The 17,388-nt window shown below is 35.7% G+C and overlaps 1 protein-coding gene across 2 annotated transcripts; it reads left to right on the forward strand.

The window, feature by feature from the left end:
- Positions 1-1,099: 1,099 nt before the first annotated feature.
- Positions 1,100-11,781, forward strand: mob3a (MOB kinase activator 3A). 2 transcript variants are annotated; one of them, XR_015496855.1, is made up of 5 exons: positions 1,100-1,304; positions 3,267-3,748; positions 8,438-8,682; positions 9,402-9,730; positions 9,935-10,286. XR_015496855.1 is itself a non-coding variant. In NM_199716.2 (4 exon segments), coding segments are annotated over 3 exon segments (651 nt in total). In that variant the 5' UTR covers positions 1,100-1,304; positions 3,267-3,330; the 3' UTR covers positions 11,151-11,781.
- The last annotated feature ends 5,607 nt before the right edge of the window (positions 11,782-17,388 follow it).

Genomic DNA, 17,388 nt, shown 5'->3' on the forward strand with positions numbered 1-17,388 from the left:
TGTCACATTTAAAATATTTGAATTTATTACTTGCATTATTTAATGACTTAAACCAAAATTTAAAGAGATCATTTACTCAAAAAATTTAATTTTACTCACTATTTTCCAACCCTAAAGTATTCCAAACCTTTATGAACACAAAAATTTGGAAATCAGTAACCATTGCCATCCATAGAATGTAAAACAAATACTATAGAAGTCAATGGTTACTGGTCTCCAAAATTCTTCATAGTACCTTATTCTGTGTTCAACAGAAGAAAGAAACTCAAACAGGTTTGTGACAAGTGAAGGGTGACTAACTGATGGCAGTTTTGGGTGAGCTATCTACTAACTTTCAGATTTATGGAGTGTCATACAGCACACAAATACTGCTTAAAGAAATACTCAAAAATAAAAGTATACTGTTAATTTATTCGCCTTCAGGCCATCCAAAATATAGCTGACTTGTTTTTTCTTTCTTTTTTCACATTTCATAACCAAAGATTTATATCTGAAATGTCATTGGTGTTTCACAAAATGCTAACCAAGTTAAAAAAATAAACAAAATTATAAAATAAATGCAATAAGCCTATTCATAGCTCCTGATGACACACTGAGGTATGTTTAAAGTAAAATGTTTAGTCTGTGTAAGAAACTTAGCATTATTACCTTTAATCCACAGCCGCGCCAAACAGACCTGAGCACGTTTAACCCCTTTAAATCCCTTTAAGTTACATGTCTGTGCACTAATTGACTTTCAAAAGCAAACCTCCAGGGTCACCTGAGTGCTTTTTGCAAGTACGGTGTTCAGATTGTCGCATACTGTTTGCAGCCTACTACAAAGTAGGGAAGTATGCGGTTTTGAATGCAGCCTTTCACTTGAGGGGGAAAAGTCTGCCAAGTAAAAATGCCAGTCCTTCTCCCACACACATTTGCATTTATAATTTACTGTAATATAATTTTTAAGACTTTTATAAGGTTTTTACTGTAAATATATCCACTGTGTTTGCCGTTTGGATGTTGGTGTGCATCTATAGTGTTTTCAGTACACTTCCTTCATGTTCAGAGGCAGACAGACGAGGCTCTGATGTTTCAATAGAGGAAGTGTACTTTGCTCAGCAGGGAGGGGCTTGTGCTTTCCTTAGAAAGTGTGGACTTATTAATTCCGACAGCTCGAAGGCCACGTTCATTTTAACTTTATAGCAATTACAAATACAATGTGAGTACAACAACGAAAAACGGCCCTGAATAACATCGAACAAAACTGAAAGCTGGGGAAAAAAGGCGGTTCACATCAAAGCGGAACTAGAAAAGGCGCTCGCTCGGTAAGTTTGCCTCAACTTCATTGTACACTACGAAAACATGCCTTCAACATCGTTGTTTTGTTCGTTTTGGATATACAGCGAGCGATTTTACGAGTGTTGTGTTGTTATCACACCTTTGTGCTTACATGAAAGTTGAAATAATGTGATTATAAGCCTTGGTCACGCCATTAAAAACGACGTCGTCATACGGAATTACCAGTACGAGCAACATGTTGTTTCCCTTCAGATGCTGCTGGCATCCATTCATTTTAAAACTGCATGTTTACAATATTTAAAATGCCTGTGTTTGAAATATATTCAAACATATACATATATAAATATGTGCATTAACTAAAAAAACACATATTTGAAACTTTTGCTTTTTAATGTGTAGGCCTGTTCTGTAATTAATAAACATACTCAATATCATGGGCTCATATAGAAGTTGTTGGAATCCCCCTGCCCATGCTAATAAATGCCATCAGTGCTACCCAGCAGGAAATTACTCAGCATTTCCTCTAATATTCTAAATATAAAGCCTTTGTGTACAACCTGTTGGGCAGCTGGGAATATTATTTATTGTTTGGTAAATGTGCTGCACAGCAGATTGGAATTAATCCTTGAGTTTGGAATATGAATAATGTAGGAAATGCACGCAGGAATGTAAGAATAACAATGTTGATCCAAAGACATGAAGTTATTTCAATGTCAGAAGCAGGGAAAAAATTTCAAGCACTTTTTGTGTTTCATCAAAAATGGTACCCAGTGAGAATCTTGAAATTGGTCATCACAAGTTTGGAAATATAAACTATTTTTGAAAGTGTTTTCTGCTCACATAAGCTGTGTATTTGATCACAAGTGTAATAAAACACAACATTACAATTAGTAGATCATCAATCAACATATTAAAATGATTTCTGAATGACTGCAGCGATGGCTACTGAAAAGTCATTCAGCATTTAATTACAGCAGTTAATAACATTTGAAAAAAATATTTCCATATAAAAACCAATATTTTCCAAATTTTAACTTTTTGTTTTGTTTTATTTGTTTTTTCTTTTCTTTTAAATGTATAAATCATACAAGCGGCTTTGACACAATCTACATTGTAAAAGCGCTATACAAATAAGCCTGAATTTAACTGAATATATCAGGGTGTTCGTAGAGTCTTTAAAAGTATTAAAAGCAGATAATGTAGAAAAGTTTAAGGCCCTTAAAAAGTATTAAAAAGTCTTAAAGGCTATTTTGCAAGGTATTTCTTTTTTTTTTTTTCATTTTTGATTGTGCAATTTATGGTTGTATGCTAAAGTTTGCCTGAATTAAATCTGCCAAATATCAGGATGCTGTGTAGTTTATGAAAGAAACAGTATCCATGCTGATTTGTTTACTGCAGTGATCAAGGCAAACCATTACTTCTGCTTGTCTATAGGCGCCAACCTGCTGAATTAGCTAGATTTAAAAGATTTTTATGCCGTATATGAATAATGTTTTAGTTTTGGATTAGTTTCTTACACTAATATTTGGTAAATATGCTGTAAGTTAAAATCTTGCCAGTGTTTCCAGCTGAAAAGTGGTTATAAGGTCTTAAAATGTGTGGAAAGAGTCTTAAAAGGTGTTGAATTTTACTCTCTGATTCATGTATATACTCTGTAAATGAAGCTTTGGTGAGCAACAGAAACTTCTTTGAATTTTTTTTTCTAATAATTAATTTATTTTTATCTTTCACAAACACACAGGTGCACACATAACTTTTCATTATCTGTGCAGTCTTGTTCAAAATGTTCTCCTCATAAAACCCAATCATCTGAACCAAATCATCACTCAAAAGATCTGCTAACCCTGCGAGGAGACAAAGTTTGACCTAGTTTCTTCTCCCTTTTTCTCATGCAGCATCCGTCCTTCCTCGGAGCACAATCAGTGACACTGAAAAAGCCTCCACACAATATTGTCCTTGTTTATCTCTCCTTTAATTTCTCATTTCAGGCACCCCTGCTATCAAAAGGCTCATTTTCGACACGTTACACAACAGTCTAGTCCACCATCAACCATGTCCATGGCACTAAAACAAGTCTTCAACAAGGACAGGACATTCCGGCCCAAGCGCAAGTTCGAGCCTGGGACGCAGCGCTTCGAGCTGCACAAGAAAGCGCAGGCGTCCCTAAACGCAGGTCTGGACCTGAAGCAGGCGGTTCAGCTGCCGCACGGTGAAGACCTCAATGATTGGGTGGCTGTTCACGTGGTGGACTTCTTTAACCGCATCAACCTCATCTACGGCACTATCAGCGACTCCTGCACAGACCAGACCTGCCCCGTTATGTCTGGTGGGCCGAAGTACGAGTACCGCTGGCAGGACGAGCAGAAGTACAAGAAGCCCACCGCACTCCCGGCTCCTAAATACATGAGTCTGCTAATGGAATGGATTGAGGTTCAGATCAACAATGAACACATCTTCCCCACTAATGTCGGTAAGGAATAAACCAGACAAATATATAACACTTTTTTTATGGAAGCCCAAATCTGCCTTTTAAGATGCAAGTCTGCTGGGCCAGACAGAATATGCTGACATTTTTTTTTTGCTATTTCTGCACAGAAGTTTGTAAAAAATCAGCAGATTTTTGCAGGATGATTTTGAGAGTATAGTAACTAAAAACTTTCAGTTTTAAGTTTAAAATGCTAATCCAATTAAATTACTTTGATAAACAAAAAGTTTCTCCTTTACTAAAACACTGTTTCTCAACCACATTTCTGGAGGACCAACAGCTATGCACATTTTCCATGGCTGTGTCTGAAATCGCGTACTTCCAAACTATATACTACGCTAACTACCCAGATGACTTACTACTTCCAGCGAGATTCTAAAGTGCGCATCTGATGCACGCTATGCTATCCCATGATGCCCCGCGAGAGAATTCATGAAAGGGAGTGAAGCGATGCAACTGATGTAGGGATGTAGTACATCTGAGTTAAATTCATACTTCGCACATTCATGCTGTATAGAACATACTTTTCTAACGGTCGAGTAGTACATTTAAATTCAAATCCAGTGCCTACTGAGTAGTAGACGATTTCGGATTCAGCGCATGCTTATTATCATCAGCTTATTAGCAGAAACTGAAAGACCTGTTATTGGTGTAAAAAACAAAGACATTAAAAAATGCAGTGTTGGTGGCCCTCCAGGAAAGGGGTTGAGAAACACTGTACTAAAAGAACATATTACTTTAAAAACTCTATTGTAAATAAATCATAAACATTTGCATATTGTTCAATAATGTTACTGAAATTGATATAAAAACTGAAAATAATATATAAATGTACACACATTCACATAAGTTAATAAATAGATTTGATGGGATGAAATGTCTATGGATTTCTGCACACGCAGATTCCATGTAGGCATAAACTACACCAGGGGTCACCAATCTTGGTCCTGGAGGGCCGGTGTCTCTGCAGGGTTTAGCTCCATCTTGCCTCAACAAACCTGCTTGGATGTTTCAAGTATACCTAGTAAGACCTTGATTAGCTTGTTCAGGTGTGTTTGATTAGGGTTGGAGCTAAAATCTGCAGGGCACCGGCCCTTCAGGAACAAGTTTGGTGACCACTGAACTACACAATGCAGATTATGAATACTGAATGTTGTACTTATTTTGCAAAAGGTTTAGCTATTAGTTACCTGTCATTCTGCTAATGAGGCAAGAATTTGCATGCATTTTAACATATTTACAGTTCATTATATCCTGTGTTGTGTCCTGTTCAATGAGCTTGCCATTCATAATTTAATAATCTTAGAATAATTTAGAATTTGACTTTTTAAAGTCGTAATTTCAGCTTTTTGTCTAAAATGGAGCAATAGGCTTCCATACTTTTAGACAGAGGTGCACTTGGACAAAATTTCTCAACTGACCCTGTTAAGTTGGTGGTTTTGCATTTTATACAATTAGTTTTTAAATGGTAATAATTTCAAAATTTTGAGAGAAATTCAAAATTATGTTTCAGAGTCACTGATCTCAGTCATAAACAGAAAATATTAAGGGCTCGCAAAATCTGGTAACCCAAAGTCACAGGGCTATTGTTTTTTTTTTTTCCAGTTAGGCTACCTAAATCTATCTACTGCTGGGCACATTGTAGATAGATTTTGGTTGCCTGACTGAAAAGTCCTTTAGGCTACTAGGTTTTGCAAGCTAGGTTTTGTTATTAACTGTACATTTGAATTATTTGCAGCCCAAAAACTAATTTTTTAACATTTAATCTTTATACTTTGCTACTGTCTTTCTAATCTTCTTTGTATTACAACATTTTCAGCAAGTCTGAAAGCTTTTTTAAGCTTTAAAATGTAATAAAGTGTAGTATAATCAATTATTATTAGGTTAAACACCTAGCAGAATGTGTTTTTTACATGAACATATGTTGTTTATGCTTGATGACGAAACCTATTTACCCAAATTTTGGCTTTTTTTTTCACAAAAGTTATTTGAAACTTCAGGGTAGACCATTAACTTGGATATATTGCTTTCTGTGCATATAAATTCACTTTAAAAAATGTATTGATACAGAGACACCAAAATATGACGTCTCACTTTTGACCCACATATAGTTTGCATTGATTTTAATTTATTTGTACATAAGTTAAGTTGCACTTAATAAAGATTAGAATGATTGACTTGGCAAAATGCTAAAATGAAATATCAGTTGTAGTAAACTACAAGTTTAACACACACAAACTGTTTTAAAGTGTTTACATACCCTTGTCTATTGTTAACATTTATTCCTGCTCACACTTCTTAATACCACTTCATTTGATGCAATGTAGTGCAGTGTCATTCAAACTTTGTGGCTTTGTTTGTTTGCCTCAGAGGCACGCTGTGTATTTTAGTCTAAACCTAAGCCTTCATAGGCCATCAGAGTGAGCTAAGCAGAAGACATTTGACGACACTTCCTGTGTAGTATGCATGTCTCAATATGGACATCACGTAGGTCATCACATAAAAAGCACTTGTTGACAGTTTCCCAGAGCATTTAAATGGATATTTCACCCAATAATGAAAACAAACTCAATTTATTAATTACAAAGTGGTTCCAAACTTGAGTTTCCTTGTTCTGTTGAACAATTTAGAAAAATATGATTAACCAGTAGCTATTGATATCCATAGGAGAGAGAAAAAATATCTGTGTTCAACATTTCAACTTTTTTGCTCAATAGGAAAAAAAGATGTTGATGTACAAAATCAATATAGCCAAAAAGGTTTCACAATTACATGACAAAAACGATCATGTATGCTTCCGCAAAAACATACAAATATTCATTTTTCATATGCCAGGCCAGTATTTGGTGTTGTCACCTTGTTAGTTAACAGTAACTGTAGGGAACTGATGATGTGCCATCTGTGGCTTGGCACTGATGTGTTTTTTTGGATGTTGTCTCCACTGTTGGTTGTAAAAGTTCTCACTTTGCTAATGAAGCGTTAGCAAACACTTGAGCAGCAACACTACCGCCGTTGTTTTGTGTTTGTTTGTGCTTGCCTTTAATGTAAATGTCCTTAAACACATGCTATGTACGCGCATGACATCTTCATTTTTGAAGACCCTTGCTTTTGTGTGTTAACATAGAAATGATAAAATATGTTTTAAAAAGCATCCACTTTGAAACCTGTTTTCAGATTTAAGCTTTTTTTTCAGTCACAAAAATGCTGTTGTTGGGTAAATAAAAAAAAAATTATACAAATTTGCCCGTTTTTGCCTAAAACTTTGTGTAAATGGCCAATCAAACAGATTTCAAGAGTTCACACTTAGCTGATAATCAATAAAGCGTATTTGGCATGCTGTCCCGGGAGAGAGCCCTGAGCTCGTAATATCCTCGAGCCTGGGGCTCCCTCTCGTTAGAAGGGTGAGAGGGGAATTCGAGGTCAGGTAGGTCTCGAGAACTCCCCTGCTTGTCACCGTGAGAAGTGTAAACTAAGGTTGTATTTGGTCGGATAATTTGTTTTAGTCGATTGGCTATGGTTTATGTATTTGGACGGTGGGAGGAAACCGGGGAACCCGGGAAAACCCACGGGAACATGGGGAGAACATGTAAAATCCACACAGAAACACCAACCGGCCTGATGGGTTGGACCGGCGGTGTTCTTGCTGTGAGGCAACAGTGCTAGCCACTGGGCCACCGTGTCGCCCGATCAGAAAAAGTGGGAGGATGTAGGGGTGGAAAGGGGGGAGCTTCAAGACGAAGATAACTGGAGTGAAAAACTCAGATTATTTATAATGCTTCCGTAATCATCTAATTGGGCTGATTACGGAACTAACAAGGAGCCAGCCGTGTTAATCATAAGCACGTGATCCTCTCAAAATTAGTTTATGAATAAACCGCACTTCGAGGAGGAAAAAAAATCTGATTTAATTGTCACAAATGACTAAACCACAAGTCTAGATGCAAACTTCAGCAAACATCAGGATGGTCGTCTGCTGTGCTTGACTTCCCTGGCTTTGTCTCATTATCTTCAACTTCCCATCAGACATCAGTAGTGCCTTTCAAATTGGGTCACACAATTTACACTGGCTTATAAATAGATCTGGTCTGCATAGGATTCTTAGAATGCAGAGACACAGTCGGAGAATCTGCCGTCTATAAGGACATGCTCGTCTGCATAGATGGACTCTATTAATAAACGGCACTCTGGAAATCTGATTCTGCGATTTATAATGTGTTGTAGCACGTGTTTTAGCACGTGTCGCAGTAGCTAGGACGTGCAGATGAGAAAAGAAGATATTAAGAGCCCTTCCTCTCAAGATTTGTTTCCTCTGATGGTGTCAGCAAGCTCAACATGACTTCTCAGTTCTGCCTTTAATCCACAAATAGCCTCTTTGATGCTGTTTCATATGCTAGAAACTGATAAGGGTGCAAACTAAGCCACAATAAGAGATTAACTCTCATGAGCATATTTTTTTTATTAAGATTGATGTACAGCATTTTAAAGTGTCACTTTATCAGTTTGATACATCAGTGTTGAATAAAAACAATACTTCATTAATCTTACTGACTTGAATGTACTTTTGTATTCCCATAATGTACATTTTAGTTACAATTAGTAACACTAATTTAAGTGATTTTTGCATTTAAACACAATAGCCATTCATTCATTCTCTTTGTGTGTGTTTTGTTTTAGGTACGCCCTTCCCTAAGACCTTCATGCAGGTAGCAAAGAAGATCTTGTCTCGTTTGTTCCGTGTTTTTGTCCATGTCTACATCCACCACTTTGACCGTGTGAGCCACATGGGAGCGGAGGCCCATGTCAACACCTGTTACAAACATTTCTATTACTTTGTTACTGAATTCAACCTCATAGACCACAAAGAGCTGGAACCTCTGGTAAGCATATGATGCATCAGAAATTGCTTATTAAAATATTGTGTATATGTTTATAGGAAAGCCTAACTTCTACAGGATAATACAAATTATCTGTAGTAAAAGTAGTATTAGCTGTAGTTTAAAAAAAACTTAAGGAAACATATATATATATATATATATATATATATATTAATGTGTTCTATAATATATCAGCAAATCAAAATGTGACATTTTATTATATTAATTTTTTTGTAAACAAAACATTTTATCTGAAGTAAAATACTATGTTGCGTTGTATGAGCTGTAAGTACTATAAGAAAAAAATGCTCTATGAAAAGAAACAATATTTTTTATCTTTATCTGCCACAACATGGTACATGATTAAATTCAGTTAGCTGTATAAAAAAGAAAAGAAATTATTAAATTAGAACAGATTATATGTAATACTATTATCTACATTAAAATGCCACTAGTTAACATTGTCTAAGATTCTAACAGGCAGACATACACTCACTGGCCACTTTATAAGGTATTGTCCAACTGCTTCTTAATGCAAGTTTCTAATCAACCAATCACATGGCAGCAACTTGATGCATTTAAGCATGTATACATAGTTAAGATGATCTGCTGCAGTTGAAACCGAGCATCAGAATTGGGAAAAAAGGTGATTTAAATGACTTTCAACGTGTCATGGTTGTTGGTGCCAGACAGGCTGGTTTGAGTATTTCAAAAACTGCTCATCTACTGGGATTTTCACGCACAACCATCTCTAGGGTTTACAGAAAAGCAGTTCTGTGGGTGCAAATGCCTTGTTGATGCCAGAGGTCAGAGGAGAATGGCCAGACTGGTTCAAGCTGATAAAAAGGCAACAGTAACTCAAATGACCACTTAAAGCCGAGGTATGCAGAAGAGCATCTCTGAACACACAACACATCAAACCTTGAAACAGATGAGCTACAGCAGCAGAAGACCACACCAGGTGCCACTCCTGTCAGCTAAGATCAGGAAACTGAGGCTACAATTTGCACAGGCTCACCAAAATTGGACAATAGAAGATTGGAAAATGTTATCTGGTCTGATAAGTCTCGATTTCTGATGCGATGTTCAGATGGTAGGGTCAGAATTTGGCGTCAATAACATAGAAGCATAGATCCATCCTGCCTTGTAACAACTGTTTAAGCTGGTGGTGGTGTAATGGTGTGAGAGATAATTTCTTGAAACAATTTGGGCCCATTAGTATCAATTGAGCATCGTGTCAATGCCACAGCCTACCTGAGTATTGTTGCTGACCATGTCCATCTCTTTATGACCACAGTGTACACATGTTCTGATGGCTACTTCCAGCAGAATAACGCATGTCACCATGTCAACAAGTGCGGATCATCTCAAACTGGTTTCTTGAACTTGACAATGAGTTCACTCTACTCAAATGGCCTCCACAATCATCAGAACTCAATCCAATAGAGCACCTTTGGGATGTTGGGGAACGGGAGATTCGCATCGTGTATCCGACAATCTGCAGCAACTATTTGACGCCATCATGTCAATTTAGACCAAAATCTCTGAAGAATATTTCCAGTACCTTGTTGAATCCAGGCCACGGAGGATTAAAGCAGATCTGAAGGCAAAAGGGGTCCCACATGATATTGTACCTAATAAAGTGGCCAGTGATTACTTGCAGCACTCGTGCATTTGTCTTTATATACAGTAGTCAATATTTAAGGTGGATCAAAAAAAGTTTTTTAGAATTATCCCAACACTAGAATAAGTGTTATTCAGTAGCTTTACTACAACTTTAAAATTTTTTGATCCGCTTCAGATGTTGTCTACTGTATGTGTGTGGCTTTATAAACGGGTCAGAGTAAGTTCCCATAACCTGTTGCGAGGAAACAAAGAGCTACAGAAACAAGGGCTAATTCTTCGACTCGTGATTAGCAGCTAACGAGCCCATTTTATAACGTCTTTGCTAATTAGTAGGGCCGCGCTAGGACAGAATGAGTCAGCAGGTTTGATATTCCAGCCTCTATCATTTTCTCACCGGCGGTTAATGAGCGTCTGAGCCTCTAAGGCAGAAAAGCCTTCGGTCTATAGACACAGTTGAACTGATGCCGTGGGATCAGGTGACACCGCAGGTCCTGTTACTGACATCAGGAGCACACCGGCTGTTTGCATAAAGCCTCGCCAACGTTTTTTACATCTGTAGAGGGCATGTATAAAGAGATGATGAGCTTAAAATAAACACAACTTATTTAAATATACAGTAATGGTCACAAATATTAAAAATACATCTGCTTCATCCTGTTTTCAATTCAAAAGAAGCACAACCTGGCCAGAATTATTAAAAGTCTTATTTTTCTATTCGTATTTCTATTTCGTCAGCAGTTTTTTCACACTGTGTGCCGATAATTTTGACCATGACTGTAAAAATTAATAAGAAGTTGCATTTAGAGACGCTTTTGTTTCAGATTCGAGTCAAACCAGTGTCTATTTTTCCCCAACAGAAAGAGATGACATCACGGATGTGCCACTGAAACCCCGAGCAGACCCTTTACATTCCAGACAGATCTGAACCATGCAACTGTACAATTTAAAAGCGGATTAAACATCAACCAAACTCCTAAAGACTTTATTTTTATATGCTTTTAAAGTACTGTAATATTCTGTTTCGAGAGAGAGGCCTGTACATCTCTCTGTATTCTCATGTGTAGGCTTATGGAGAGTATTTTTTTTTTAGAAACCAGTGTTATCTGACTTTTTTTTTTTTTGTCTTTCCTAAATTTGTTCTGAATCATTCCTGATAATCTTTAGCATACAGAGTATATTTGACTATTTATGTATGTGGTTGAGATATTAAACCCACTTCATCTTGTCTATGTCATTGGTTCTGTTAATTTGTCATGTTTTTGTCATTAATTCTGACTAAAACATGGCGAAATGGTATGATTTTAATGTCTAACTACTGTAAGCGTTTAAAATATAATTCAGTACAACATGCTTGCTGTTTTATTTACTCTGGCTAAGTTGTGGATGTTTTACACTTGCATGTCTTAAAAGGATAGTTCTCCCGAAAAAATGAAATTTGATGTTAATTTACAGACCCCCAAGCTGTAAAAATGTTGATGATGTTTATTTTTTAAAGTATTAAAGAAGACTGAAACTGTAGCAACTGGTGATTCATAACACGCGAGCCAACAGCTTTTAATCAGAGTAAAAAATAAAACAAAAACATACAGAGACTAACAAAACAAACAAATTCATTCTCATCATTTCTGAAAAGGTCTCGACCTCAATCCCTGGAGGGCCACAGCTCTGCATAGTTTACATCCAACTCACCTGGTTAATAGTCTGTAGTAGTCAAGAACACCTTGATTAGTTGGATCAGCTGTGTTTGACTGAAACTGTGCATAGCTGCGGCCCTCTGGGAATCGAGTTTGTCATATGAAGCAAATAGTTGAACCCGAACATCTCAGTGTATCCAGCTTAATCTTACGATGAAACATATTTTTTTGTCATTTTAGTAGCTAATTCGTACAAATTCAGTCGTAAGAAAATGTACGATTTTAAAAAGGAGGTGTGGCACCCTAGCCTACCCCTAAACCCAACCGTTATTAGGGGATTAGCAAATCGTACTAAATTTTACGAATGCGATCGTAAGAATTCATATGAATTAGCCACTAAATCAAAACTTTACGAATTGCCGTGAGATTGTGTAGGTGTATCATGAGCCAAAGGTAATAGTTTTTGTTTTTTCTGTGTTTGTTTAAGCTCTCGCCATAGCCACCAACTTGTATTTTATGTGAATCACCAAGGATTAAAGTTTCAGATAAAATTTGTTTTTTAAAGTCCAAAATTTTCCTTTGAGCATCATTTCTTCATAGCAAACTAATGGTAAGATGAGTGTGGTTAAGGATATTAATACACAGTTGCTATGAAAGCCCTTAAGTTGACCTTAACAGAAGGACCGCCACTTCAAAGGAGGAAGCAAAGTTTAACTACTGTAAGCGTTTAAAACATATTTCAGTACAATATGCTTGCTGTTTTATTTCCTCTTGCTAATTTTTGGATGTTTTACACTTAAGGGTCTTAAAGGGATAGTTCTCCCAAAAATTGAAGGTTTATGTTAATTTACAGACCCCCAAGCCATGCAAGGTGTAGATGATGTTTATTTTTTAGTGAAGTATTAAAGAAGACTGCAACTGCAGTCAACAACTTTCTTTCAGAGTAAACAAGGAAACAAAAACATACAGAGACAAAACAAATGAACAGTCGTCATTCCTGAAAATGGATTAGGGTCTTATGAGACACATACTGTTTGATTGTTGTACATGAGCGGTAATAAATGACCCCGAATTACTGTCTGACTTCGTAACATCTCAGTGTTTGCAGGCTGATCTCACGATGAAACGTGACTATTTTATGTTTTGTCAGTTTAGTGGCTAATTCGTGCGATTTTTATTATTTATTTATTTTATTTTTAGGGAGGCGTGGAATCAACCCCACCCCTAAACCCAACTGTCATTGGGGGATTAGCAAATCATACTAAATTGTCCGAATAAGATAGTAAGAGTTCATATGAATTAGCCACTAATTCAAAAAGTTACAAATTGCCGTGGGGTGGCCGGTTGTTTTGCCTGGATTTTTTAACTCCCGTTTTAGCCACTATCTTGTATTTTATAAATCACCAAGGATTAAAGTTTTAGCTAAAACTTGTTTTTTTAAGTCCAAAATTTTCCTTTGAGCATCATTTCCTCATTGCAATCTAATGGAAAGATGGGTGTGGCTAAGGGTATTGATATACATTTGCTATGTAAGCTCTCAAGTTGACGCCACTAGTAAGGAGGAAGAAAATTATAGAAAATTAACTAAACAAACTTTTTTCTCTGTGATTTAACTTGAACAGATGAATTATTCATTTTAAGAATAATATTGGAAGCTAGCATAAATAAAGATTGTAAATTTTGATTTCACCTGACCTATGTTGTTCTACTTTTTGAGAGTGAGTTTTATAGCCAATTATATTTTGGGGTGAACTAACCCTTTAAATGGAAGATTATCTATTTCTGGTTTTGTATCAGTCTCATTTTCTAAGCTTTCTCATACTCTTCACAATTAAATCCATAAAACAGATTTCTGACAGAAATTATGGTCTGCAGATTTACAAAAACAAATCACATTTGTACCACTTGTTCAAAGCCTGAGTTTCTTCTGCTGAACAAAAATATTGTTCCTTGGCACCCAATGACTTCCTTTTATTTCCTTTACTATCGAAGTCGATGGGTGGTAGCTACCAACATTCTTTAAAATATCTTCTTTTGTGTTCAACAGAAGAAAAAAACCTAAAGGGGAAAATCACGTGAGGGAAAGTCAAGGATGAGGTCATTTTCATTTTGTGGTGAACTATCCCTTTAAATCCACAAGATGGCGATAAAGACACGTCACAAAAAAGCCTGGATGATGAAATGTTGCATTACCTCGACTTCAGTTCACCAATGTCAGAAAATATTTTAAAACTAGGTCCATAATTTGGTTATGCAAGGGGCTTTCGTTTTAAACAAGGCCCTTTTATAATTGTCCTTTGCTTAGCGTTTTAACTACGGCTAATGCAACGAGGTTTACATGGATCTTTGCTCTACTAGCCTTTATGCTGATTAAGTGCTGAGTTGCACGCTTAGAGGAAATGGTTATTTCCCATCGGTTTGTTTTGGTGGTGAAATCGTTAACTGTTAATCGAGCTCCACCCTTGACTTCTGCATCACCTCTGGATGTCGCAATCCTCAGTCTGCCCGTTCCAGATTTTTCCGGCAGTTTCTGCATTATAATGAGGGGGCGGGGTTTAGTATCGTGCAACACTGACGTCGAACTCTGCAACAACAACAACGTCAAGCCAGTTTGTATGTGCATGTTAAAGCAAATATATTGTGATAAATAATAATAATAAAACTTTGTTAAGAAGCAAAATTAGTTTATTTATTTAATTATTATACAGTTGCAATCAGAAATTTTAAACCCCCTTTGAATTTTTCTCTTTTTTTAAATATTTCCCAAATGATGGGTTAGGGTTAGAAAGACCAACAGAGCAGAGCAAGGAAATTTTCACATAATATTTTTTCTTCTGGAGAAAGTCTTATTTGTTTTATTTCGGCTAGAATAAAATTTTTTACTATAAAAAAAAAAAAACATTTTAAGCCTCTTCCAAGTATATTTGTTTTCGATAGACTACAGAATAAATCGTCGTTAAACAATAACTTGCCTAATTACCCTAACCTGCCTAGTTACCCTAATTAACCTAGTTAAGCCTTTAAAGTGTCAAGTGTCCTAGAAAACATCTAGTAAAATATTATTTTCTGTCATCACAAAGATAAAATAAATCAGTTATTAGAGATAACTTCAGTTACTAAAACTATAATGTTCAGAAATGTGTTGAAAAAATCTTCTCTCCTCTTAAACAGAAACTAGGGAAAAAAATAAACGGGTGCTAATAATTCAGTGGGTTTAATAATTCTATATGGGAAGTAGTGCCATGTATACAAACAAAAGTAGTCCAATGATAAACCCAACATTTGTTTAAAATCGATCTTAAGCATTATATTGAAATCCTAAAAGACATTAGAAATAAAAAAGCTATAAGGATGTATGCCATTTTGGAATAATTTTCTAATGTGAATTTTAATTATCCAATTATATATATTTAAATATTTTATTGTTTAGTTTTTTTTTCTGTTGGTTTGTTTCTTTAATGTTAAAGTGTTAAGTTCACTGAAAAAAAAAATTTCAAAGAAGATTCCTTGGAGTTACTCAGTTTTTTTAAGGTAAGTAGATGTAAACAATGTATTTGGGCTGAATTTAAACTAACAAATGAAGTTGAACATTACAAAATTTAATTTGTTTGTTTAAATTCAAAGCATATAAATTGTTTGCAACAATTCTGTAGTTTTTTTATTACACTGTATTAATTTGTATTTTATAATGTTTTATCGTATCTATTGTTCTTTTTATGCAAAAAAGTGCGTGTTAAAGCCCATTTCCAATGCCAAATATTAAGGTTCAAGCCAAATCATATTAGCATAGAAAAATAGATACATTACCAAGAACTTTTAAAATGTACATTAAACACTTTCATAAACAAAGCTACAACGCAAATTATAGTTAGCTTAACTGCTAAAAATTGTACAGAAAATCAGAGAACATCACTACTACCGAGAGTTCTATGACAAAAAAGTTTACTAAAGCTTTTATTACTGTAGATATTTTACAATAATTTAATAAATAATACATTTTAAATAATTAGCTGTATAACTTTACATGCAGCATTGAACAAGTTGAAATTTTACTGGAAACAATGAGGTACTTAAAGTAAAAGATACTATGAATTATAAAAACTGTTTCAGTATCTTTTGAGACCAAGAGATTTAATAGGCTACTTTTTAAAAATAAACTGGTGAAACATTTGCAACAACTCACACCAGGCTTAACCCAAACTAATAAATAAGTAAAACTGTAAGACAAAACCCTGTTGAATACTTGCAAAGGTTTTATTTTACCATCTTATAAAAATACTCTTCTCTAAAGTTGTAACTTTTTATTCATATTTGAAGTGAGAACATTTTATGTATCGCTTTACAACAATTGCTGTGTGCATATTTGCATGTTTTCAGGACAAAGCACTAACAAAATGATGGCAAATTGGTAATAGCTACTACAATGAATACTGCACACACTATGTGCACTTGCTGCTACTGCACTCCTGCGTTTCGTTACCTTGTTCTTGCACATGTGTAATGACAATAAAGTTTAATCTTGTTTGGTCTAATCTAATGTAAATCAAATATCTTAATTATCTATATAAAACAGTGTGTCAACAATTGATTTACATAATAGACTATAGGATAACTGCTGCATAAACTCTCCATACTGTAAATATATTTATTTTGATAGAGAGGTTATGTCGTGTGTTGCATCAGATTGAACACAACACTTCTGCTGCCTGTTACATTCCTGCAGCTCAGAGGCACAGAGTCGCTCACAACACTCGCTTTCTTTCGCTTTCAGCAACAAAACATAAACAACTGTCTGGACATGTCGTTATCTAGACGTGCGAGAACCGCAATAACGATACTGCTGTGGTGTGTTTATTGTTCACTCGGAATGTACCAGAAAAACGGGCGTAAAGGGAAACGGCACGTCAGTGGGCGGGGCTTTGACCTCATGCTCCTCGAGCGCTGATACGTGCAGGACGAGATGAAAGCCAGCGTTGGACTTTCAAGCTGATTTAATGCGGGGAAGTGTTGCGTAAGATTGTGCTGTATGTCTTGGGATTCTAACATGCAATTTAATACTATTGACTAGACTACTGTAACCAAGAGGCACCCTATAAACTACACTGTAAAAATGCTGGGTTTGTGCTGGGACATCATGATAAAATAAGTCGTTAGTGTTTACAAATTTAGGTGGATTGAACATAAAACAACTAAGTTGTCTCACCTTAAAACTCAAGAATTGTGTAGAATAAGTAGTTTGAACAAACAGAAAATTTAATTTTTTAGGGTAAAATAAACATTTGAGTAAATGCATGCAGTTTAAAAACAGTGTTGTGGATATTTTAATGAAAAAAAAGTGAAAATGTTTTTAGATCTTCTTAGAGCTGCTATAAATCTAAGCATTTGGGATATGTTGTGTCTAAAAAGAGTAGAGGAGTTTTTTTTCCTTTTTGCCCATCCTTTTGCGTCACCGTTTTGTTCTGTTATAAACTCCCACTCTCGAAAGCATGCA

Source organism: Danio rerio, chromosome 8, assembly GCF_052040795.2.
Source record: "Danio rerio strain M-AB ecotype USA chromosome 8, GRCz13ab, whole genome shotgun sequence".
In the NCBI taxonomy this organism is placed as follows: Eukaryota; Metazoa; Chordata; class Actinopteri; order Cypriniformes; family Danionidae; genus Danio; species Danio rerio.